The sequence below is a fragment of the Girardinichthys multiradiatus genome, chromosome 1 (assembly GCF_021462225.1).
Source record: "Girardinichthys multiradiatus isolate DD_20200921_A chromosome 1, DD_fGirMul_XY1, whole genome shotgun sequence".
Taxonomy (NCBI): Eukaryota; Metazoa; Chordata; class Actinopteri; order Cyprinodontiformes; family Goodeidae; genus Girardinichthys; species Girardinichthys multiradiatus.
In genome coordinates this window covers 12,071,088-12,097,020 of record NC_061794.1, presented here as the reverse complement: position 1 = coordinate 12,097,020, position 25,933 = coordinate 12,071,088, and the positions used below count along the sequence as shown (strand labels likewise).

The window sequence follows — 25,933 nt, the reverse complement described above, 5'->3', positions numbered from 1 at the left end:
TCCAAAACAAACTTTTTCAGTGATTTTGATGAGCCTTTATCTGTGATATGTGTTGATTATGACTGTTTAATTATTGTGGGAGACTTCAACATTCACATGGACAATCCTGAAGACAGAAGTACAATAGATCTATGTGACACTCTTAGAAATTTTGGTTTGACTCAACATGTTAAACAGCAAATGCACAAACAGGGACATATTTTGGACTTGATCATCACTAAGGATCTAAACATTTCCAAGGTGTCTGTAACTGATATTGCCCTATCTGACCACTTTTCTGTTATTTTTGAAAGCATCATCTCCAGTGACTCAGTTTGCCAAAGAGACATGATAAGAAAACGCATCTTTAAAGATGGTGCTGCTGAAACCTTTAACCACATTTACTCTTCTACCTCCACTTTTCCCTGTAACACTGTAGATGAGCTGGTAGATAACTTTCATTCTAAAATCTTGGACATCATTGATTCAATTGCTTCAATTAAAGTGAAAGTCATTTCTGGGAAGAAAATGTCTTCATGGAGAAGTGCTCCACCAGTCAGAAGTGAAACAAAGGAGTGTTGAAAAGCTGAACGCAGGTGGCGAAAGACCGGACTCCAGGTTCACTATATTATCTATAAAGAGAGACTATACAGATATAACCTACAACTGAAAAATGCAAGAGAATCTTTCTTTTCTGAGATCATCAGCAAAAACATAAACAATGCTCATGCATTATTTGTCACGGTCGACAGGTTAACAAACCCTCCTGTAATTGTAGCATCTGAACTCCACTCTACCAGGGCCTGCAATAAATTTGCTAAATTCTTTACTGAAAAAACCTAAAAGATCAGAGGGGCAGTCAGCACATCCACATCAACTCCAGTACCAATGCAGTCTCCAACTAGAACTGATTTTGAAAAAATTTCCCAATTTCACCAAATAAACTGCAAAATCTTAGAAGAAATCGTACAGCAACTAAGCTCTTCTTCCTGCTGTCTCGATCTTTTACCCACAGCTTTCCTTAAGAAAGCTTTGCCTGTAATAACATCTGATTTAACACAAATAATAAACACATCCCTTTTGTCAGGTGTTCTCCTCCAGGCCCTGAAAACAGCAATTATCAAACCTCTATTGAAAAAGAGCAACTTGGACAATCTGCTACTACAGAACTACAGGCCTATATCAAACCTCCCCTTCATCAGCAAGATTATTGAAAAAGCTGTGTTTCAGCAGTTAAACAACTTCCTAACAATGACCAACCGCTTCGATGTCTTCCAGTCAGGCTTCCTGCTCACCACAGTACAGAGACTGCTCTTGTCAAGGTGTTCAATGACATCCTTATAAATGCAGACTGTGGAAGAACCACAGTGCTGGTATTATTGGACCTTAGTGCAGCATTCGATACTGTTGATCACTCCATTTTATTAGAGTGCCTGGAAAACTGGGTTGGCCTTTCTGGTACAGCACTCAATTAGTTTAAATCCTACTTGAAGGACAGGGACTTTTTTGTGTCAGTAGGTAACTTTACATCACAGAGCACAAAAATACCGTGGCGTTCCCCAAGGGTCCATCTTAGGGCCCCTCCTATTCAATATCTACATGCTCCCCCTAACTCAGATTTTAATAAACAACAACGTAAGTTATCATAACTATGCAGACGACACACAGCTATACGTTACGATGTCACCAGGTGACCATGTACCCATTCAAGCGCTGGATAAATGCTTAGAAGAAATCAATGCATGGATGGGCCTAAATTTTCTTCAGCTGAATCAAAACAAAACTGAAGTAATAATCTTTGGACCAAAGGAAGAGCGTTTAAAAGTTAGCACACAGCTTCAGTTAATAAAGCTAGAAACTACCAGTCAGGCTCGAAACCTGGGTGTAGTGATGGACTCAGACCTGAACCTTCAGAGGCACATAAAGACAGTAACAAGGTCGGCCTTCTATCACCTAAAGAACATCTCCAGGATTAAAGGACTAATGTTTCAGTAGGACCTTGAAAAACTAATTCATGCGTTCATCTTTAGTAGAATTGATTACTGCAACGGTGTCTTCACAGGTCTGCCTAAAAAGTCAATCAGACAGCTGCAGTTGATCCAGAACGCTGCTGCCCGCGTCCTCACTAGAACTGAGAAAGTAGAGCACATCACCCCAGTTCTAAAGTCCCTACACTGGCTCCCTGTAGCTCACAGACAAGATTTTAAAATACTTCTGTTAGTCTATAAATCACTGAATGGCTTAGCACCAAAATACATTACAGACTTGTTGTCAGTGTATCAACCATCCAGACCTCTCAGGTCATCTCGCTCAAATCTACTCTGCGTACCCAAAACCAGAACCAAACATGGAGAAGCAGCTTTTAGTTCTTATGCTCCACTAATCTGGAATAAATTGCCAGAAAACTGTAAAAGCGCCGAAACCCTAAATTGCTTTAAATCAAGATTAAAAACTTATTTGTTTAGAGTGGCCTTTGACTGTGCCATTTAGGCATGATTAGTTGCGTTTTCAGTCCAATTTTCCTTTCATTTTCTTGTCCATCATTATATTCTCTTTATTTTATTTTATTTTATTTTACTTTTTAAAATTACCTCTGTTGTTTGATTTTATCATTTGATTTGTTTTTCTGTGTCTGTATCTATGTTTATTTGCTTTGTGATTGTATTGTAATTGTATGTACAGCGCTTTGAGTGTCTCGTTGCTGAAAAGCGCTATATAAATAAACTTACCTTATCTTACCTTTACCTGACCTATAGAACTCCGTAGCTCCTCCAGAGGTATTGTGAGCCTACTGGCTGGTGGCTAACCTTCACAAAACAGATTAATTTATATTGAGATTTAATTCTATGAGGGGACTTCTGAAGCCAAGAATGAGCACCGGATTTTATTTAAGGGTATCAGATTAAAACAAGGCTGAATACAAATGTATGCCATACATTTCAGTATTTTATTTTAAAGATTTTGAAAGTCATGTATCATTTTCCTTTCATTATACAATTATGTACTGCTTTATGTTGGTCTATAAAATCCCAATAAAATACATTAAAGTTTGTTATTGTACTGTGACAAAATGTGAAACATTCAAAGGGTATGAGTTCTTTTCAAGGCACTTTATGGCTTTGCGCTCTTCTTTCTCAAATCAGCACAAATAGACATATTTAAATACTACAGACTGGCAGAAAGAGGCAGAACACTGGCAAATATAGGTCTGAGGAATCCACTAAACTACCAACAGTTCCACTATGCAGCGAAAATTTAAATTGGCAAATACAACTGGGCTGCTATTATGAGCCAGAGTTACAAGAGCTTGTATACCAGGCCGTAAAGCAAGCTGTTTTGAAGACAGTTTAACTCATCCAAAGAGTGTGTTTCATTTTCACTCTCCATGTTATCTCATCCTAAATGTTATGATGGATAAAATGCTGAAAACGCCTCAATTCCCTCAGTGACATCTTGTTTTCGCCTCTCCTCCCTTTCTCTCTCAGCTTTCTTTGCCACTGAAGTTTTTTTCCCCACTCTTGCAAGGGTTTTAGTTTCTATCTTTGCAAGAGCACCTTGGTGTGCAGAAATGATCTGCAGCAGATTGCCGCTCAGTTGCATAATCCCTTTTAGTTTTTGTGACAGTGGAGTCATCTTTCTGACATGAGGCTGTGCCTGGTGGAAACAGCTGGAAATGTCTGTGGATTTCAGTGCTGTGTCAAATGATAACATGAGGAGCTGCATTTCAGCTACTGGCAGCAAGTCAGTCAGTCAGTCGTTGCACAGCTAATCCAATGCCTGGCAGAGTGGAACGTGAAAGTATCCCCATCCTTGGACATTTCCACATTTTGTCACGCAACAACCCCAAACACTTTTAGTATGTGATAGACCAAAACAAAGCACTTTTGAAGCAAGAGGCTTTTCACAATTTATTTTTTTACAAAAGACAATCTGAAAAGTTTTACTGTTCTACTCTTTGCTGAACCACCAGTATCTGAAAGTCTTTTGGTGTATGTCTCTACCAGGTACCAGATTTGCAGTTGGACTTTAGTCTAGACTTTGACTTGGGCATTCTAACACATAAATATGCTTTGACCTAAATCATTCCAGTCTAGCGGTGTATGTTTGAGGTCTTTGTCTTGATGGAAGATTAACCTCTGCTCTAATGTCCAGTCTTTTCAACACTTTAGCAGGTTTTATGTCCAGGACTTCCATGTATTTAGTGCCACCCGTCAAACAAATGCATAAACTCTGACCAAGTTCTCTATCCTCACTGAAGAAAACCATCCCTACAGCATGATGCTGCCATCACCATGTTTCAGTGTGGGAATGGTTTCTTCAGGGTGATTATCAGTTTTCCACCACTCATAGCTTTTTGCATGCACACCAAAAAGTGCCATTTCACACAGGATTTCTTAAGGTTTTCCTCCAACAATGGCTTTCTTCTTCCCATTCTTCCATATGGGCCATATTTATGGAGTGCACAACAAATAGTTTTCCTGTTAACAGATCCCACCTGAGCTGAGGATCACTGCAGCTCTTCCAGACCTATCATGGGCTTCTTGGCTGCTAATAAATGGTAAATGGCCTGCAATTGTAGAGCGCTTTATCTAGTCTGAGGACCCCAAAGCGCTAAGACAGGTGGAGGTTCAAACAGGCAACCCACCGGTTACAGGATGAACTCCTATCTCCACCATCGCCCCAAGAGGATGCCAATGTCTTGGTGGGTTTGAAACCATCCCATTCTCTTTTCCATTTTGTTTTTTGTTGATGGTTTGAAGATTGCTCCAAGTGATGTTACAAGTTTACATGTTGTTTTACAACCCTGCTTTAAATGTCTCATTTTTCAAATTATGTTTTTTTCTCCCTGACCTGCTGTATCCCTTAGTCTTCACGTTGGGGTTCAAGGAGTCAAGGAGGTGGAACACAAAAACACGCCACATCTTTAATTCTTAATCGTAAAAAATGTTTAAAACCTTTTGTAGTTGGAATGTGAAAATGTGATAAAATTGCAGGAATGTTTTTGGCAAGAGACCTTAACACACTCTGTGAATGCATGTTAACTGTCTAACTGCATTCATATGGACTGACCACAGCTGGGCCGTTCCAGGATTGGGTATAGCCTCTATGTGCTACAGACCACTAGCGGGGCAAAGAAACGCAGAGAACTCCCATATGAAGAAATATTCCAAACAGTAAAAAAGTGCTTCAAGTGTTCTGCTGAAGGTGAAGTGCAAAAATAAAAAAAATAAAAAAAATTCACCTTGCATGCCCATTGTGCATTAGCAGCACAGTGTGAATGGATCCTAATGAAGTATGCAGCTTTGGGAGGATTCCATTTTACAAAGTAGGAATAAACTAAAACTTTCTCTGCACAAAGGCATACATTTTATGTGCGACAGAAATCTCTCTTTTGTAAGAACAAAAACTAAACAAAAGTGAGTCACACCCAACAAGTATAATTACATGCTTGTATTTGTCCCACAGTAGATGATTAGAATAAAATATAGTTCAGACAAAGCCTCCAAATCACCAAGTGTGCTCTTCTGTTTGCTACAAGGTCTGTGTATTTGCAGAGGGTGTGTTTAATGTCACCGTCTCGCAGGAATAATCGAGGTATTTGGATAAGATGCATCAGAGAGGAGTCTCGACTTTGTCTCATCCCACTTGGATTCGTACATGAATTGTCCCAACCATTTATCTATTTCGCACAAACGTTTTGCTTGTGCACAACCTCCCACACACACACACTCACACACACACTGAAACAAACTGTATTAATAGTTTCCATGTTGAATCATCCTGACTGAATGCATTGTGATGTCTTCTATAAGTTGGTGGTTGAAAAATGACCTCTTCTTCACAAGAACAGTGCCCTGTTTCAATTCAAACCTTCTCTCAACAATGTAAATCTTTGTGGTTTTTGTTTGCTTTTCTCTTGATGAATGCTTCGCCAAAACTTTGGCGGTGACACTGTTGTTGTGTTTTGCAAACTTTGTGGGTTCATTTTGTTTAATTATTTTTCCAGATTATGGAGTAGAGTGAGTAGATACATTTAAAACAAAAAAAATACAATTTTCATTGCATTTTTCTCTTTGCACATAATGATCATCTAACCTAATTTAAGTATCAAGACAAACACAGAGTGAAGCTGATGAATGTTGATGACTGTAGATGTGCTTAAAATAATTTCTGTTTCTGTTAGCAGTGATTACCTCTAGAAAAGTGTGCACTCACCACTATTTGCATCAACATATCCTCATATGTTAGGAAATTGGTGGTAAGAAAAGTGCAGCCAAAAGACCAATTTTCAGGGATATCAAGACTGAAAGGTGAATGTTTCAGTTCCAGCTAAGAAGACTTTAGCATGTTAGACAATTTCCTGCAAGCACCGGGATTGTCTTCTGCTAAGGAATGTTTTCTAGCAAAGTTTTATGTTGCCACCAATGCAGAGCTTGCTTAACACTGGCAGCATGAGTGCATCTGAGGGTGAGGCCAAGATGTTTGGTCTAGAAGTGCAGCAAAGAAGTCACTTTTGTCCAAGAAAAATACCAAGTACAAACAGATATTCTGCAGGAAGTACAAGGACTGTCTGCAGAAGAGTGGTATTTTTGAGTGGTAAAGTTATTTTCTCTGATAATTTCTCTGATATTAACTCATTTCTGTTGTCTCAGATACCAGGAGAATTGTTTGCCTGGTGAAGAAAATTTAAGAGCTATCCTGTGTCATGCCAATACTGATACAATCCAAATAGGATCGCTTTTCTGGGGTTGCTTTTCATCAACAATTCTGCCCAAAAATGTTTCCATGAATAGAGAGGAATATCAAAAAGTCAGCCAGAAGCAGCTTCTTTCAACAATCTGTGGACAGTTTAGTGAGAATCTATGTAATTTTCAGCATGGTAGAGCTCTACACCAAAATGCTAAAGGAAAAATTGAGTGGCTAAAAGTTAAGAACTTCAAAAGTTTTTCAACCTTTGGCCAGGAAACTCCCCGGGCCTTGACCCCATTGAGAACCTTTGGTCAGTTCTGAAGAAGCAGGTGGATAAGCAGAAACCAAGCCCTAATAATACAAGAATTAGCCACCATCAGTGAAGATTTGAAAGATGAAGTTAATATCCAGCATGTTAGAGCCAATTGCCACAGATATGAAAAAGAAGGTTCAATACTGTAAATACCGAACTTTTTGCATTTACACGTTATACTAATTAAAGCTATTAATGCTTATATAAGGTTAAAACATGCTTTACACACATATAAGAAAATTACTAAATTTGTTTGCTTAAACTTTTGTGCAAGGCTGTAAAATGAATACTAACTTGAGTGGTTCTGTGCACAGCTATGAGGAGAATTTGAAATCACAAATAAATAAATAATTTAACTAGGCTCTTGTTGCTTTGAAAACACTTCAGTTCCCAGCTCACTCTCACCTTTTGAATCCTTTTGAATGTAAGTCTTTTTTTGAGCATTCTTTCATTAATTTCCTGTGCCTCCACCACATTTTTAGTGGCTGCTAACTCAGTGGTGAAGAGTGAAAGATAATTCTGCTTTAGATTGACAGTGTTGACGCCTAGTTGGTGAACCTATTTACTATTTTCAGTTACTGGGGAGACTGGGGGAAGAAGGGAGGAGGGAGAAGCTCCTTAACCCAGCCTGTTCGGTCAAGTTCAAGAAACTAGGAGGAAGTTAAAACAATCTAATTTTCAAAATAAAGAGTCTTATAACTGCACAATGCCTGATCAGGAACTTCTAGTTCTTTTTTGAGATTTAATGCTCTGAAAAGTTTTAACCAAACATTGCAGCAGAAATTGTGACTTTGAACTGTAATTTTTTTGATTAGAGAATAGACAGGAAGGACCGCCATTTTGAACTTTATAACCACCTGATCAGATTTCACTGAGTCTGTTCCACTGGATGAAATAAGAAATGATAAGATGATAAAATGATCCTTATAATAAAGTTAATGTCAGTGGGTTTGTTCATGGCTTTAGTTCACTCTAGAAAACTAGTGGGTCCTTTCAAGGTAGCTTGAGCCTTCCACCTGCTAAGTTGAATTGCTGGCGAAAGTTAGTTAGCTATGTTCAACTTTTACACGTTGACCAAGTGTTTATAAAGTATATAGCTATAGATTGGCAATGTTTTATACAGTGTTAAATATTAAGTATTTTTAAACCAAATGTGATATTTGTTGAATGAAAGTTTTATAATACACATGTGTTTGGCAAATAAACATAAAAACCATTCATTTTGGGTTGCAGAGCGATGCAGTTGTTAGCACTGTTGCCTCACATTAAGGAGGGCCTTGGTTCACATCTGTGTGGAGATTGCATGTTCTCCCTGTGAATAGGTGATTTCTGTTTGGGTACTCAAGTTTCCCTCACTGCTCCCAGCTACTCAGTAAGGAAAGTATCAATTTGCCGTATAATTTGCTGAAAGTCCAAGAATTACGTCATCACTTAATTTCTAAAATTATAATTTTAATTGATGCCGCAGGAGAGATGAACAGTGTCCCAGGGTTGACAACAAGTGAGTATTGTCAGGATTTCTAAATTATGTGGTATTTTTTTTTTATATTTGTGTTTTTTTTTTTTTTACATTTCTTTTATTTTCTTATATCTCGTTTGGTTTGAAACCTGAATATCCAAGAAGTCACAGTAAAACGTAATTTTTTTTCCCTAAAACTTTTATTTTCTACACTTACAATCTAAAAGGACCAAAAAAGTTGTAAACAAAATTCATTGATCTATATTAGTGCTGATTTATTATATTTACATCCTGCCCTGACTGTAAGATAATAAGCTAGAGAGGCCCCCTTGCAGGCGCCATTCAGTAACCATCTGAGTGTGGAGGTAGGGGCTCTAAATTCAGCTTGGAGGGACTGCTACAAAAAGACTGTGCTTTGCAACGGGTGAGAAAAGTGAAAACAATGTGCTTTTAAGAGTATCAGAAAGTCTACAAAAACACCAGAAAAAGTTGCTAAATGTCTTGTTAGTTGGTTTTTTGAAAAAGAGCTGCTAAAGAGGTCATACAACAAAATAGAGCTAAATATGACACTAGTAATTTCCTCCCACAGTCTTACAAAATAATAACCCAAATTAGTTGTTTTGTAACAGAGTAGGCACTCGTACTTGTACTGGTCGTCTTCTGCTTCATCTGGGACTGGGTCGCAGGGGCAGCAGACTCAGTAGAGACACCCAGATGTCCCTCTCCCCAGACAGCTCCTCCGGGGGGGAGCTGAAGGCGTTCCCAGGCCACCCGAGAGACATAGTCCCTCCACCGTGTCCTGGGCCGTCCCCTGGGCCTCCTTCCGGTCGGACGTGCCTGGAACACCTCCCGAGGAAGGCATCTAGGAGGCATCCGGTATAGATGCCCGAGCCACCTCAACTGGCTCCTCTCGATGTGGAGGAGCATTGGCTCTACTCCGAGCCCCTCCTGGATGGCCAAGCTCCTCACCCTATCTCTAAGGGAGTGCCCGGCCACCCTACGGAGGAAGCTCATTTCAGCCACTTGTATCCGGGATCTCGTTCTTTCGGTCATGACCCAAAGTTCATGGCCATAGGTGAGGGTAGGAACATAGACCGACTGGTAAATCGAGAGCTTCACCACAATGGACCGGCACAGCGTCCCCATTACTGCGGCAGCCGCATCAATCCGTCCGACGAAATCCACTGGTCCCCAAACCGGACCCCCTCTGGCCCTTGGCTGCACATAGAAATCCTGTCCATAAAAGTTATGAACAGGACCGGTGACAAAGGGCAGCCTTGCCGGAGTCCAACATGCATCAGCAACAGGTCCAACTTAGTGCCGGCAATGCAAACCAAACTCCTGCTCCGCTTGTACACCGGATGGCCCACAATAAAGGGCTCTCGACTCCATACTCCTGGAGCACAGGCCACCATGAGGGACACAGTCGAATACCTTCTCAAGGTCCACAAAACACATGTGGACTCGTTGGGCAAACTCCCATGAACCCTCAAGTACCCTGCAGAGGGTGTAGAGCTGGTCCAGTGTTCCACGGCTGGGACGAAAACCACACTGCTCCTCCTGAAGCCGAGGTTCGACTATCGGCCGGACTCTCCTCTCCAATACCCTGTTGTAGGCCTTACCAGGGAGGTTGAGGAGTGTGATCCCACTATAGTTTGAACACACCCTCCGTGGCCCTTCTTGTGAAGGGGGCCTACCACCTTGGTCTGCCAGTCCACATGGCAGACCAAGGTGGTAGTTCCCCTTCACAAGAAAGGGGTCCACAGGCACTGTCCCTGACTGCCATGCAATGTTGAAGAGACGTGTCAACTATCACAGCCTCACAACATCCAGAGACTTGAGGTACTCAGGGCAGATCTCATCCGCCCCCAAAGCCCTGCCACCCTGGAGCTTTTTAACCACCTCGGTGACTTTAGCCTGGGTGATGAAAGAGTCCAACCCCAAGTCCCCAGCCTCTGCTTCCACCAGGGAATGTGTGACGGCAGTATTGAGGAGATCCTCGAAGTACTCCTTCCACTGCCTGATAATGTCCTCAGTTGAGGTCAACAGCACCCCACCTGAGGCCATTCCTCCCGATCAGGCCTCTCCAAGTGTCACTGTCGTTTTCCACATGGGCTTTGAAGTCCCCCAGCAGAATAATGGAGTCCCCAGGAGGAGCACTATCCAGCAGCCCCGACAGGGAAACCAAGAAGGCTAGGTACTCCGCACTACCGCTCGGCCCATAGGCTGAAGCGACAGTCCCGAAGGCGCAGGGATGCGATTCTCTCATCCACTGTGGTAAACCCCAAACATGAGACAGCTGAGCTGGGTGGCAACAAGTACACCCACCCCAGCCCGCCGCCTTTCCCCGTGGGCTACTCCAGAGTAGAAGAGAGTCCAGCCCCTCTCGAGGAGATGGATTCTAGAACCCACGCTGTGCGTGGAGGTGAGCCCAAGTATTTCTAGTTGATATCTCTCGACCTCCCACACAAGCTCAGGTTCCTTCCCCCCCAGCAAGGTGACATTCCACATCCCTAGAGCCAGCCTAAGCATCCGGAGCTCAGGCGCCAAATCCTCTTTGTACTGGTCCCTCATGGTTCCCCCTGCAGGTGGTGGGCCCACAGGGGGATGGCCTCACGTCTCTCATTTGAGCTTGGTCGGGCCGGGTCCTGCGAGGAGCAACCCAGCCACCAGGTGTTCTCCGACGAGTCCCGACCCCTGGCCTTGCTCCAGGGTGGGACCCCGGCTCTGCCGTACTGGGGGACGTCACGTATCTCGATTTTGTGGTCCTCATGAAGGTGTCTTTAACCGCTCTTTGAAACAGCGGTTGGCAAACAGACCTAGAGTCTGTTTGCCATGGGAAACCCTACCAGGGGCATTTAAGACCCAGACAACATAGCCTCAAGGAACATTCGAGCACTCAAACCCCTCCACTATGCTAAGGTGGCAATTCAAGGAGGGGAGAAAACGGAGTAGGTTTTAAATGTATTCTGGTCACTTTTGTCAAGCATGGTGAAATACTCATTGTTTGGCTTAGAATTGTTTCTTCTTCTCCTGCACAGTAATTTAATACATTAATAACAAATACTTACAGTATTGTGCTTTATAGTAAGTTTTTTCACACTAGTTTATGAGCTGAGTAGTAAAATTATATTTTTGATCAAAATAAATAAAATAAGTCTGTGACCAGATAAAACAAATGGTTGTTTTTTTTATTTGACTTTTTATTTTTTATTATTTTGTTTTATTATTATGGCTTCTATTTTTCACCACAGTTTCAATTATTCATTAACTCTAACAGATTTTTTTCAGCATTGCCCAGCCAAACCCCAAAATTACTCACATCCCTTTATTGATAGGAAATGAGACAGGCATCTCTTAAAGGATAATACAAAAACATAAAAAGTCTCAGTTGTGAAAAAAATCAATTTATTTATTAACATTTTATTTTAAAAATGGCGTGTTGAAATGTATTTATACCCTTCTCAATAATCCATGGAAAAATCCTTATTGGTATTTCGCAATCAAACCCTTCTTGGAATTGCAACCAGCTTGTTGCATGTTTCCTCTGGTATTTGCATGATGCTGCCACCACCAAGCTTCAACTTTGAGATGTTTTGTGCGATTATTATTATTATTAGTAGTAGTGGTAGTAGTAGTGTTGTAGTAGCAGTCAGTGTGATTGTAACCTAACATTTAGGTTTTATTTTGAAATTTTGTTTCTGGGAATCTTGTGCTTAACTCATCGGGCTCTACACTTGTGTCTTGAGCAAGAGAGGGAGAGAGAGAGAGAGACATTTGGGTCCAAACTTTTTGCGCACACATAGGGTCTGAATTTTTGCCTTCAGTTTTTAATTTAACCTCCGGATCCCGACTGATCATGCTCACCGAAGAGGAACGATAAGAAGATCAATGAAAAGGCGTGCTGGATGTGACTCATGTAAATTATGCGCCTGGCAGTGATTTACTGACAGGGAGAGTGCTCCACCGGGCTGCGGTGAATATATGGTTGAGCCTGGAAGCCATAAGATTTGTGATATATCCTGTTCCAGTGATAGTAATTCATATCCATTGTGATGTATAGCCACATGTTAACATGGATGATGAAGGTGGTGCTGGTGGTGTGTTCGCTTCTGCGCCTCTCCTCGCCACAGAGCCCCGCACCTGAAGGAGGTAACGAAACTATGCTTTGAATTTTTTTATTATATCATATTAAAATTTGACTTTGCAATTCTTGAACGACAGAAAAAATAATGCGAGCCTTCAGCGACATATTTATAAATCACTTTCTTATTTATTTATATCATTTAAAATTGATCAGTAAATAGCATATACTTTCAGTTAGTAAACATGATAAAGTGAGTTTAAATGCATTGATGACGCGTTATGATCAAAAGAATGCACAAACTCCTGCCATTAGGAAGTAATGCTGCTACAGTAAATGGACACACTGTCTGCTGTCTGTGTGGATAAGGGTGGGGTTGATATTACAGCAGTGTTCTCAGTGAAATGGCATGACTCCAGGTAGAAGATTGTGAGTTGATGAAATCCCGCTGGCTCGGGCAGGAGGGGGGTTACCATACCAGAAGGCATCCAGGGACCAAACAGGCAAGTAGTGGATGGCCTCAGGTCCTTCGAGCATACAGAAAAAGGGCCCCAGATAGTAATCAGATGTTGAAATCGAATGGCTTTATAGCAAGGGAGGATAGAGCAGTCCTGTAAGACAAGTAAGCAAACTTTCGCTTATAGGTTTTATTAAATTCATTTAATAAAGGAAGAAAATTCTAGATTTGATCAACGGTTTCTATCCTATTCCTCAAAGTTTCCTAAATATAAGGAAACATATAGACTCTCTAATTTGTTTTTAGGCGGTTTTTCTGCACATCTATTCCCTCCTATCCAGTTGTGCTAAGTGGCCACAGATTGGCAGTTTTAAATTTATAAAACAACATCAAAACAAATATAATTAGCTGGTAAAGACTATGCTGTCATGCTGTGTCCAGTAGAGGCTAAACTTAGTGGTATATGACACTTGTGGCTTTCTTAATGAGACAGGATTTTTATAACTATGGGATTAGTGAGTGGGATCTGTTACTTTGGTGTTACCATTAATAGAGACCAGATGAGACAACTAAGCTGACAGTAATTAGACCTCATTAAGTGGACTTGCTGTTTGGCAGCCTTTAGCAGGTCTTATTCCAGGATCGGCCTTTATTTAGCCCCATACATCTTCCCACCAGCTCCAGCCAGCGTCCCTGAAAGCATCCCCACAGCATGTTGCCGCCACCACCTTGTTATCCTTGTTTGGGTGTGTGAGGGTTAGTTTTCTGCCACACATAGCATTTTGTATGTTGGCCAAAATGCTAAATTGGTTTTAATAAGACCAGAAGCACCTTCTCCCAAATGTTTCCTAAATGGTTTGTGGAAAACTGCTTATGCAGTAACCACTTACTGTTGGCTTTTTCTTGTCATTCTTCCATAAAGGCCAGATTTATGGATTTCATGAGTAATAATTATCTTCATTTGATTCTCCCTTTCTTGCACCCCAGGTCCACACCCGTGGATCTTTGCAGCTCCCCCAGTGTAACTATGGTGCTCTTGGCTACTTTTCTGATTAATGGTCTCCTCACTTCAGGTGGATGGCCATGTCTTGGCAGGTTTACAGTTGTGCTTTGTATTTGCAGATGATGGATTAAACAGTTCTTTGTGAGATGTTCAAAGCTTGGGATATTGTTTTATAACCTAACCCTCCTTTAAACTTCTCCACAGCTTTATCTCTGACATGTCTGCCGTGTCCCTTTGTCTTTATGATGCTGTTTGTTCACTATTGTTCTCTAACAAACGTCTGAGGCCTTCCCAGAACAGCTGGATTTATGCTGAGATCAGTTTAATCCCAGGTTGGACTCTGTCTAGGTGAGGTCTGAAGGCAGTTGCTTCTACTGGAATATATGACATACTTTCTTAATTTTTATTTGTAAAAGAAAAGGAGGTAATTGTATCGTAAACACTAGTGTTTATGATACAATTACATCCTTTTCTTTATTCAAGTTCACCTTGAATACCCTTACCATCTTCAGATTATATGCTTTGTTTGGTATATTTATATGCATGCATTCAACAAAAATCTGATCTGTACTTTCAGGCTTGATCTTACCTGAACCATGATTCAGTGCCTGTTTTAGAAGCAACATGAAGCTTTTCCACCATCATATTGATCAAGCACTAAAGGTCCACCAATGAATCCCATATTCGTGTTAAAACTGTTACCTGCATCACCCACAGACAGTAAAGCGTCTAGACAACTCTAATGTTTGTAGATAAACCCATACCTGCACAAAGGTGGTGGTTATAGGTGGTGGTTGATAAGGAGCAGCCCACTGATTCCAAAGTCCAAACAACAGGAGAGATGTAAAGAAATCTTAATATGTATGAAAAAACAAAGCTGTGGGCATGGATGTTGGTATGTGTAGGAGTACATGCTTGATTTATTAGTGTGGGCTGTGCTGCTTTCTCAGCTTTCAGCACTCAACACAAATCCAAAGAAAGTGAAAATTCAAAGGCTGAGTCCAAATCTGTGACAAAGTGAATTTTCTTATGAAGTCAAACTAAATGTAATTTTCTATTATTCCAGACTTATTTTCCTATCTACTGGGCTGGCAGTTTCCTTTGGATGAGTGCACATTCTGAAGATATTTAGCCAAATATCTCTTTTAGATTCTGTTCCTGCAACTTTAGCTTCCTATATCCTCTCTTTGTGCTGTATATATGACTATTGAGCATTCCTCCCTGTCTCTCATTTGGAACTGCCCGCATACCCCCTTCCCTCTGCACTTCACTTCATTTAATGCCTTTCCCCCCCCCCCAAGACCAGGTTTTCCACATCTATCCAGAAACTACTGTTTTGTTCACTGTTTATGTCACTTTGTTTTGGAAAAAAAAAATCTGGTGGAAAAAAAATCCACCCTTTGGCTCATTCCTTAAATCCCTTTTGTCCATCGCCGCCTCTGAAGTTATAATAACTGGTTTCTTTGCTTGTTTTGATTGCAGCTAATCTGCACATTTGCTTCTGGCTTTGTGCTGCTGTGGTGTTCCTGCAGACAACACTTTTTGTTAGCTGTGGTTACTGTAAAGAGTGTGTTTTTCCAAGAAGGTGGATTGTAAAAAGGAGGGTGTATGGCAGGGACGTGTGGAAAAAATTGCTGGAGTGAGAAGGAATTGCCATGGAGGTTTATGATTATATGCGCATTTGTTTTTCTCCACAGTGCTGAACTGCTGCGAGGGTGACGTCCTCTTTTTGGTGGATTCCTCAGGGAGTGTGACGTCCTACGAGCATGCCCGCATGCTCTCCTTCTTGTCTGAGCTCCTGCTCCCCTTTTCGCTGGGAAAGGATCAAGTGAGAGTAGGACTGCTGCAAGTGGGTACCAAGCCACGCCTGGAGTTTGGCTTTGACAGATACATTACCCAAAATGGCCTCCAGGGGGCTTTGAAAAACATAAGACCCCTCAGGGGGGACACCAACACAGTCGACGCTCTCAAAATGGCTAAGGAGTGGGTGTTGCAACCCCGAACGCCTGATGGGGCTCGTGAAAGCCTCCCAAGAGTGTTGGTGTGGTTGACTGATGGGATAAAACCAGGGGATGTGATTGGACCGATGGCTGAGCTGCGGCAACAGGGTGTGGCAGTGCTGGTGGTCTCTACGGGGCACAGCAACTACAAAGTGCTGAGGGAGGTGGTAACTCCCCCTGTGGAAAACCACCTGCACTTTGTGGACCTTGATGACATGAGCATCATCACGAAGGACCTGCGGGATGCCATCATTGGTAAGTTTTGTAGGAAGGATGAGTGAGGCTACTGAAATGCCAAAAAAATTCATAGACTTCAGTTTTCAAGATTCAAGTTCAGCATTTTGACTTGTGTCACATTATTTTTCTTCTATATGTACGCTTTGGTGGCATTGGTTGCCCTGTCCCCAAAATTTACTCTTATGTATGCTTTGCTTATGAAATTTTTTTAATGATCAGTTACAAGGAAATAACTGATCAATCAGTTAAATGTAGGCCAATTTTCTAATTCACATTTGTGCAAATGTTTTTTGGGAACATACTTGTTGCCCCCTGCTCGTCATTAGCAGAAATACAGGTTTCCGAGCTTTATCTTTGAGCAATTTTTAGATATACAGTTTTTTTTTCTTTCTAATTTATTGGAATGTGTCAGCCAAACATTTAATTTTGAAATCTCTGAGGACGGAAAATGTAATTTAAATCTTTCTTTAAACCTTTTATCAATACAGTTGCTAAACTGTCCACTTTAGGCTGAAAGTGAAATGTTTTACAAAATATTTATGACTGGTTTCTCATTTCAAGCTATTTTTAAACTTAAACTATAGTATTCAAACTATAGTAAACTACAAGTCTTGTAGTTTTGATGCTTTTAATGAATAGGAATTTAATCTGGTTTTCCAGTATTTACCTACAACTAATCACATTTGACCGAGGGAAAATTGTCTGATTTCAATCTCTGGCTGATTCTCGTGTTATTACCATAGTATAGAATACTAAAATATTGAACAAGTTATGTGAAAAAAAACGGTTGGGCAGGCTTGGTGTTGTGCCGCTCTGCTCTGCTGGCTGTTGTGTCGGGGAACAGGGCGGCGGGCGGGCTAGAGGCTGGTGTGGAGGGGCTGCAGTGTGTGAGGTGGGGGGGGGTTGATGTGGTGGCTCTGGTTGATGGGCTAGTTTGGACCTTGTAGACCCCTCTTTTGTACATGGCCACCTCTCCAGATGAGGATGGGGGTCATTGGGGGCAGGGGGGCGGGTTCTGGGCCGGGGTCGCTCGGGTTCAGGGACCAGCCTAGGCTAGTCCAGCCCAGGTTCAGGTGCTGGGATGGTCTGCCTGTCTCCACCCCCGGAGGGAAGGTGACCACCTCCTGGGTCCGGGGGCTGGTTGCTCCTATGGGGTATCGGCACCTGGACCCGGGAGTATAGAGTATGTATGAGGAGTGTTAGTAAGTGTACAACGTCCATTGTTGTTAGTCTTTACCTTTTGTGCGTGGGTGGGAATGTGTGATTGTGACTGTGTGTACCTGTTTTTTGTGTCAGGTTGGATCTTGGGCTGCTCCCTCTCCTGGATCAGTTTAGGCTCCCCATCAAATGTTCGGCCTATTTCCTCCTCGCCAAACTATCTGCCTGCTGGTGTACTTGTGGTTCTCAGTGTCTGGGGCATGGGTGCTTTGGTGTGTGCCGGCTCACTCACGGTGGCGGCTTGCCAGGGCCTGGACCTCTGGGCTCTGTCGGGGCTCTGCTTGGGGAGTGATATGTCCCGGGGTGTCGGGTGTCTGGCTCCATGGCTGGATCTGCTCGGGCGTAGATGGCTGTCGGCGGGGCCTGTGGGCGACGTCTTACAAGTTGTCTTATTGCTGGTTTTAAGAATGGAATTAGAAAGCCAAGTCTGGCTGTGGGAGGCTGTCTGAAGTCAGAACATATTTAGTTGTCTGTTTTGCCACCTTCTTTGTTGACACCCATGACACTCGTCCTAATTATTTCTAACACTGATTTATGACATTCCATATACTTTTTATACATGCAATACCGATCCAGTCTCATTGTCTTGTCCCAAACAGAGATAATCCGAGCTGAGCGCCTTTACATTCAAGACGTCTCCACCAACTCTGCCTCTCTCCACTGGAGACCCGTTCTTTCTGGTCTCCCAGGCTACTACGAGATTCGCTTTGGTCAGGTTCACACTGGAGGAGGTGGTAGTGGAGGAGGAACCGGGACTAGTCCGAGCATCGGTGGAAGTCAGTACCAGAGACTCACCCAGCCTGCAGAGTCGAACAGCATCAAACTGACTGGCCTAAAGCCAGACACCACCTATTCTGTCAACCTGATTCCAGAGTCCAATGAACTAACATTCAACACACTCTCTACCACCTTCAAAACAAAGCCAGGTTAGATTATTTCCCTTTTATAGATTGTGTCCTGAAATATACATATTGATATTGTTGTTATCAACTTGGCCATCAGTTAGTATTGCTTACTTTTTAAAAGATTTATTTGATTCTTGAGCAAAAACTACATCATTTTCTTCTACTTTTTTATTTAATTCCTTTAGAGGTTGTGAGTCCAGCTGTTGTAACAATCTCTGATTCTGGGCAGACCAGTGTTCGGGTGAGCTGGGGTCCTCTTCAGCCAGAGACTGTCACGAGTTACTACATTGAGTACTCCGCCCTGCCCAGGGGCAATCTCCAGGTCATCACCCTGGACCAAACACAAAACTCTACTGTGCTTAGAAACCTCCAACCGGACACAACTTACCTGGTCACAGTTACTGCCCGGCATGCCTCGGGAAAGGAGAAAGCAATGTCAGTCAAAGTTTGCACTCAAGAAGGTGAGTGTTGAGAAGAATTTGTAGGATAGGATTTTTTAATGCACATTTGTCTTAGTTTTTTTTATCTCAGTCCGGAAATTGAGATTAGGATTTTCCCAATCAGGGTAACCCAGGATTTGTTGCGATTTCAAGTTTCACAACTGAAGAAAATACCAACTGCTGAAGTCTTGTAATCATTTATGTCTCAGTGCACTGTAGTGCGACCCGTCCAAGGACTGTTAATGGCAGGTAACTTATGTGCCACATGTCTTAAAATTACCAACCAGTTGTTCGCACAGATCATCTATTATCGCTACATCTCACCCTCAAGCTTTAATGCCAACTAACCTTTACAGTTAACCCTTAGGGGGCTGTAACTCCCTCACTTTGTGGCTCAGAGGAGTTTCTGCAGCAGCTTGTCTTCAACCCAGCCTCTCTGCCAAAAAGTGTTTTGTCAATGGGGTTTATGCTACATCAGTACATGAAATAATATAGTACTGTGATTGTGTTGCACTTGACAGTAATGTTCTGGATACTGCAGTCTGTGCTGTTAGTGTTTTGTATCTTGTTCCAACCAGAGTTTATACAGGAAAGCCGGAATATCCTGCTCCAACAGTTTAACAAAGCTACTCTGAAGTTGTGACAACACATCACCCACAACACGCAGAGCTTTATCCTTTGCTTCTTAAGATATACCTGACTCAACACATATAAGTACATTCTGTCATAATCTCACATCTGGTTATTTTTTTACATGGAGCAGTTTGCTGAGGGGCTAGGCTAATGCTAGCATGTTTATTCTTTTTTTTTTTTTGATAACTCAATAATCAGCATTTACCATATAGTCAAAATGTGAATATTGCAAAATTTGATTGGTAGTGTTTCAGCTACGTTTTACACAAATGAGATATCTGACCACAGGACAGAACATGTCACATGACACAGAGAGTCTCAGAGGAGCAGCAACCAATACACTTTCTTTTGCAAGTATCAAGAATGAGTTACCGCAGGGTTCCCGGTATAGATCATCAAAAACAGATTTGATTGGAAATGCTGCTTGATATTTCTATTTGAGATTATTTAATTCTGACAATTTTTAAGTCATATTACAGTCTAAGTTTGTTCTCAAAATTCATTCCTTCTTTTTTTCAAGTTCTCTAATATTTTTTATATAAACCATAACTAACTGCTCCAAGCTTTCCTTATCCAGTAACGCCTGGCCTGGCCGACCTCCAGCTCACCACAGTGGGAAGCGATTCAGTGCAGGTTGACTGGAAGGGCAGCGTGGGTGGTCTGAGGGGATACTGGCTCACCTGGGAGGCGCGCCAAAGCTCTGCCACTGGCCAACGCTCCTCCTTCTACCTTCCACCCAATTCTCTGTCGACACGACTCATGCACCTCCCCCCTTTTGCGAGAGTGTGTGTGTCACCCATTTACCGAACGGCGAGGGGGGATGGATTGTGTTGCACAGCACAGTTTCATTCAGGTGAGTCCAATAAGACTAGAGTCCGTTGGGTTATTGAATTAGCAACGTGAGAAGTTTGAGAAATACATCTAAACACCCATGCAAATTAAGGCTGTCAGCATATATTAGAAATTTTTTTTTTTTAAGTTCATCACGATTTGAATTATTGTCTCCACTACATCCAAAAGAAAACATCTTATGCTTTTTTACACCAAACCTTTAAATATGACTGTTTAAACTGTTTCAAATGTTTCTCCTTCTCCCTTTAGATGCATTGGGATACGGCTTCCAGTCGTAGCAGCCTTGAAGTGCACGTGCACCTTACCAAACAAGGAGGATACCCAGAAAGAATGCTGACTTCCAACCATAATTCTTTTGCATGCCTAGCCCCCTCTGTGGACATTTTCCAGAAGAGACGTGGTTTGGCTCACGCAGTGCTCATGTGGAAGTGACAGACATGTGAGAATGGTGTGGGATAAACCTGGCTCACATACTGACTGCCAAAATCCAAAACAAAAAAGTACTATCTGTTATTATTTACTGTCTCTACTATCGGTATTTTACCTGTAGCTAATCTAAAATGCTTTGAGCAAGAGATCCAAACTTGCTGTTGGAATATTTCAGTGGTCTGTTTTTGCAGACTCAGAACAGGGGAGGCTGGGAATGCTGATGTTTTCTCTGGGTTGTTTTGCACAAGAACTTTACGACATATGCACACCATGTGTCCTAATTTAGCTTTTTTTTTTTTATAACTCTTAACACTGAGGGAACATCTGATACACATTTGCTATAAATAATGTTGTAAAGTTGTACTTAAACCACTTCTCTCTCAACACATGCTTTAAACCTTCCATTGAACGCTTGAATGTGCTCTGGAGATTGCAGGAGGTTTAGATTAAAATGAACTTCTGGATAACAGGATCTTTGGCGTTGCTTTGAGCTATAAACACAGATTAGTCACGCACTCGGAAACCGATGAAACAGATGTGCATAACTTAAAGTCACATGGAATCGGTGTTGTGATGTTGCTCTATATTTCATATTTATTTATCAATAACCTTTCAAGAACTAATAACTTGGAGTCTCTATGGATCACCAGTTGACGTTGTTTGACTGTTACTATTTTATAGCTTGTGTTTGCTGCCCCCTACTGTAAAATTGTGTACAAGCCTTCTGAAGATCTTTCACTGCATCTGTTTTTTGTTGTCTTCCATTTAAATCCTATACAAGGTTTCAATAAACTTACTTAAATACAGTACGTGTGTTTAAATGCTGTAGTCTATTTTAAATTCTGTAAAATAGGGTAAGTTATCAAGAGTATTACTACGACTGGAACATATACATTTTTATAAGCTTACCCCTCATATTATACAAAATAACACAGCAAGTGAAGAAGAGCTCCTGTTTTCTAAACCTGCATTGATGTTTATAGAGGTTCATACTTTAGCCCCTTTTTGACAAAAGCTTACAATTAGCACTTTTTTTTCCATTTGTTCCATGACTAGGCTAAAATATTTCCTGATAGTGTTCTTTTTTTCCAAATTTTGTCTTCATACTTCCTATTGTGGGTTGGAACATCCATTTTTAATTAATCTTATTTAGTAACAATAAAAAGTTGGCCAATGCAATGTGGAAAAAAAATGTAAATTGCCTAGGTCAAATGGAATATGTTTGATTTGATTTGATTTTTTTTAACTATTTTGGGTAAAAGAACTATTATTAGTAAAACCCATTGAATAACATGTAAATACTTACTCAAAATCTTATTTCCAAATGGGCAGAAACTATTAATCACATTAATCATGATTGAAATAATCAACTAATTTAGTAATCAATTAATCATTAATTGGAGTATATAGACCCCATGCCATTTGCTGAAAAAACAACTGTCACGTTCGTATTTATTGTTGGACCAAAGTGCAGACAAGAGCTGGGCAGCCGCATGTTTAAAGGAAGGCTTTGTCTTTATTTAAAAGGTTCTTCCAAAAAGTAGCAAAACACTGCAGGTATAAACAAAAAACTAAATCCACAACTTACAAAGTTGGCTCTGCAGGAACATGGTGAATACAGCACATAGACGTGGGTAGTGAACGGAAGGAACCAGCCAAGGACAATGAAACAAAACCAACTAATATACAGAGCGAGAACAATTGCAGGTAATCAAGGAACTAAGAACAGGTGTGACAAGGAGGCAGAGGGAGCAGGTGAACCTAATAAAACTAAAGCATGAGGAAAAGAACTAACTGACAAGACAGTGAGCAGACCTAAAAGAAACTATAAACTAAGATAAAACATGAGAATCAAGAATAAACATGAACTGAAGGAAACTGAGAAACTGGAGGGGACACAACAACCTAAGCACTTAGCAAAATAGAAACCATAAGGAAACCCTGACTACAAAAGTAAAGAAACCTAAACCAACACTGATAGAACAAAACTGGAAAGGAAACAGAGAACCAGAATATGTACAAACCAAAAATAAACAATAGCTAAAACTAACCTATAAGGAAGAGCTGGAAAGAGAACAAATATCTAACCATAAATAAATGCAGAGATACTAAATGAGGAACTAAACTAAAGAATCCAAGGAAGAGAAAAACTATAATAATAATAATATCACAAAGTAAAAAGAAAGCAACTACCAAGAAGCTAAAAACGAGAGGAGAGAAACACAACACACATTAGGACGCGGTAGAGGGAACAAAATTAACACGGGGCAAAAGGAAATAAACAGACTGCAAAACCCAAACTAGAAACACCTGGACGAAAAGTAAACAATACAAACTAGAAACACCTGGACGAAAAGTAAACAATACAAAACCACAAACAAAAGTCCAAAATGTCACATCTTGACAACAACCCACTCCTAGCAGTAATTAGGCCAAAATTGTACAAATAATTTATACTTTTTGCATTTAAGATGAAAAACTTTCTTTGTCTGTAAAAATGCTCTATCCAGAACGAGCTTAAGCTTCACCTGGTTCATCCGATTATAAATCCACTATTCGAAAAAATAGTCAACAGATTAATCAATTAGCAAAATAATCATTAGCCCTATTTCTAATGTGGTTGTTGGTGTTACAAAGAAATAAATCACAGAACATCAAATCTGTACGTCAAAAGGCAAGTAATTTGTTTCTGACCAGAGTCGAAGGGGGCTGTGCCTATTTACCGCGGTCATTGGTTTAGAGGGAGGGTACACCTGGACAGTTCACCAGTCCATCACAGGGCGACACTGAACAGACAGGTCTGCGTGTACACACTCACACCAAAGGGGAATTTAGGGCAATTAACCTAACAGTCATGTTTTTGGGCTGTGGAAGTAAGCTGGAGTACCCAGAGAGAACCCATTCCTGCATGGGGAGAATACAAATACCATACAGAAAGACCCTGGGCTGGGAATCGAACCCAGGACCTTCTTGTTGCAAGGCACCAGTGCTACCAATGCAGCCCATTTCTGTTACATTGCAAACTAGTCTAAACAGTATAGTTTTCCTTTTAAACATTCTTCACAAAAATGACAAAGAGAAAGCTTGCTTTCAGACATCTTCTGTCATGAAAAACAGAGATTTATGTACAAAAAAAAACCAAAAACGTAAGAACTTGAATATAATAGGTATATTAGTATTTGCTTTAACACTCAATTCTCCTGTTTGATGAAACTAAAATACAACTTTTTAGCCTAACCTCTAAGGATGCCTAGAAAAAAGGGAATTACTCATTGCCTTGGGAACACCAACCTTGCTGTGAAGCATAGTAGTGGCAGCATCATGCTCAGAGGATGTTTTTCTGCAACAAGAACTGGACCACAATTCACAATGGTTGAGATGCTAACAGCAAAATTCAGTGTTTTCTGTGAAAACCTTTTGCCAGAGTGGTCTAGACCTCAGAGTAGGGTAACGATTTGTCTTTTAATGGGACAATGACCCAATGCAAATAGCTTCGCTAACAAAGTTGATATTGTTGTTATCAACTTTGAGTTGTTATGATTGTGTGTGTGTGTTATCTTGTCTGGTGTGAGTCTTCCTGCCATTCTCCTGGAGCTCTGCTGTGGGCGTGGCGCTCAGCCTAACTAGGCGCACCTGCAAGCAATCCCAGCTGCAGTGTTTAACAGGAGGTGCAGGACAAGCATTCCACGCCTGATGGTCCATGTAGTTGGTAACCTCGAGCCTCCAAGTTCCTTGCTGAAAGTAAATTGTTCTAGTCCTGCTAAGTTTCTAGCCAGCCGATCCTTAGTCTGTTTCTTGTTATTTTTGCTCCCAGATTCTCAAGATAATCTGCCTTCCAGACTCCTACATCTCACTGAAGACAGCTTCTACTCTGGAAATCAATCCACCCCAAGCATCTCCTCAGAACCAAGCCGCTCCGAGCCCCTGCTTGCCCGCTCACCCCCCTTCCAGCCGAGCTCCTTCTAACCAAAAGAATGGATCACCACCAGGAGAACACCAAACCACACACAACCCCCTCGAAACATCTTCTCGCTTCCAGAAATGTAAGAGCTGTCTACATCCAACTGTACCAAAATCCAGATCTTCAAAGAAAAAGAACTTTCAACTAACTGAACCTCTTCTCTGCAGAATTTCCCTGTTCCAGTATAGGTGCCTGTGTCCTGATTTCAAGTGTGACAGAAAATAAACATTGTTTAAACTTTCTCTGTCTCCCTGTCTGAGTGGTTCTGCATATGGGTCAGGAAATTAAGCCCTAATATGACAGGAGTGGCTTCAGGAGCAGTTTTGAATAGGTTTAAATCCAGTGCTACATCTCTGGAAAGAACTAAAGTTTGTCTACTAATGTTGCCAAACCAACCTAAATGGATTGGTAGAAAATACGTTAAAAAATGGGTGTACTAAGGTTGCAGAGCCATACCCAAGAAGACTGGAGGCTTCAAAAGTGCAAAAGATACTTCAGTAAAATAATTTGTCATATGTGACAAAGATTTCTTTTATACATTTACAAAGATATCTAAAAACACTCTTTCACTTTTCCATTATGGGCTATTTTACATGGTATAATTAAAAACAAAACTACCCACAAACTAGTTTTAGAATAAGTCTATATCGTAACAAAATGTGGAAAAAGTAAAGGGGTGTGAATACTATTGCACTAAAATATTATTACTTTGTAATTACTGTATAGTTTTGTACAAGATACTTAATACTTAGCACACTAATAGTATGAATTTGTTTTTGTGTCCCTGAATCAACACACATTTGGAGTTAGGCTTTGAATTATATTAAGACACAATGAAGTGGACTATGATACAATACCAAATACTTTAAAGATCATTAAGATGGACACTAAGATTTGACATGATTGATCATGTCATTATGGATAGATGAAAGACTGTGGTTACCCACGGCTACTCTTGATAATGTGCAACAAAATCAAAGTGATATGATTAAAATCTGAGAACTGAAATTACTGACTTCAGGAAAATATAATATTGAATTTGTGTTGTGATTGAGCAGGCTTATTATGACATTGTGGTTCAGTATCAGGTTTTCTGATTGCCAATGTGGCTCTTCACCCTAGGGGCTCTGTTTGAGGGGAGACTAAAAGTGCTCTAAAAAGTCAGTTATATGAAAAAGCAGATTTGCATGTCTAGTCAAATGGCAGCTTTTGCCCTTCTGTGTTGTGAACAGGGTAAGCAATGCAAGAAAACATGGTGCTATTTGGTACTAAC

General features: G+C 41.0%; 1 protein-coding gene across 1 annotated transcript; it reads left to right on the top strand.

Moving 5' to 3' along the window:
• Positions 1–12,208: 12,208 nt before the first annotated feature.
• Positions 12,209–21,505, top strand: vwa1 (von Willebrand factor A domain containing 1). Its single transcript, XM_047377649.1, has 6 exons — positions 12,209–12,593; positions 15,683–16,240; positions 18,040–18,366; positions 18,531–18,806; positions 19,996–20,271; positions 20,520–21,505. Exons 1-6 carry the CDS (start codon positions 12,497–12,499, stop codon positions 20,546–20,548), a joined length of 1,563 nt encoding a protein of 520 aa, XP_047233605.1. The 5' UTR covers positions 12,209–12,496; the 3' UTR covers positions 20,549–21,505.
• The last annotated feature ends 4,428 nt before the right edge of the window (positions 21,506–25,933 follow it).

Excerpts from the sequence above, each read along its gene's own strand:
- vwa1 (XM_047377649.1), top strand. The coding sequence starts at position 12,497 with ATGTATAGCCACATGTTAACATGGATGATGAAGGTGGTGCTGGTGGTG. Across the intron at positions 16,241-18,039 it reads CCTGCGGGATGCCATCATTG|AGATAATCCGAGCTGAGCGC; the intron begins GTAAGTTTTGTA and ends TGTCCCAAACAG. Across the intron at positions 18,367-18,530 it reads CACCTTCAAAACAAAGCCAG|AGGTTGTGAGTCCAGCTGTT; the intron begins GTTAGATTATTT and ends TAATTCCTTTAG.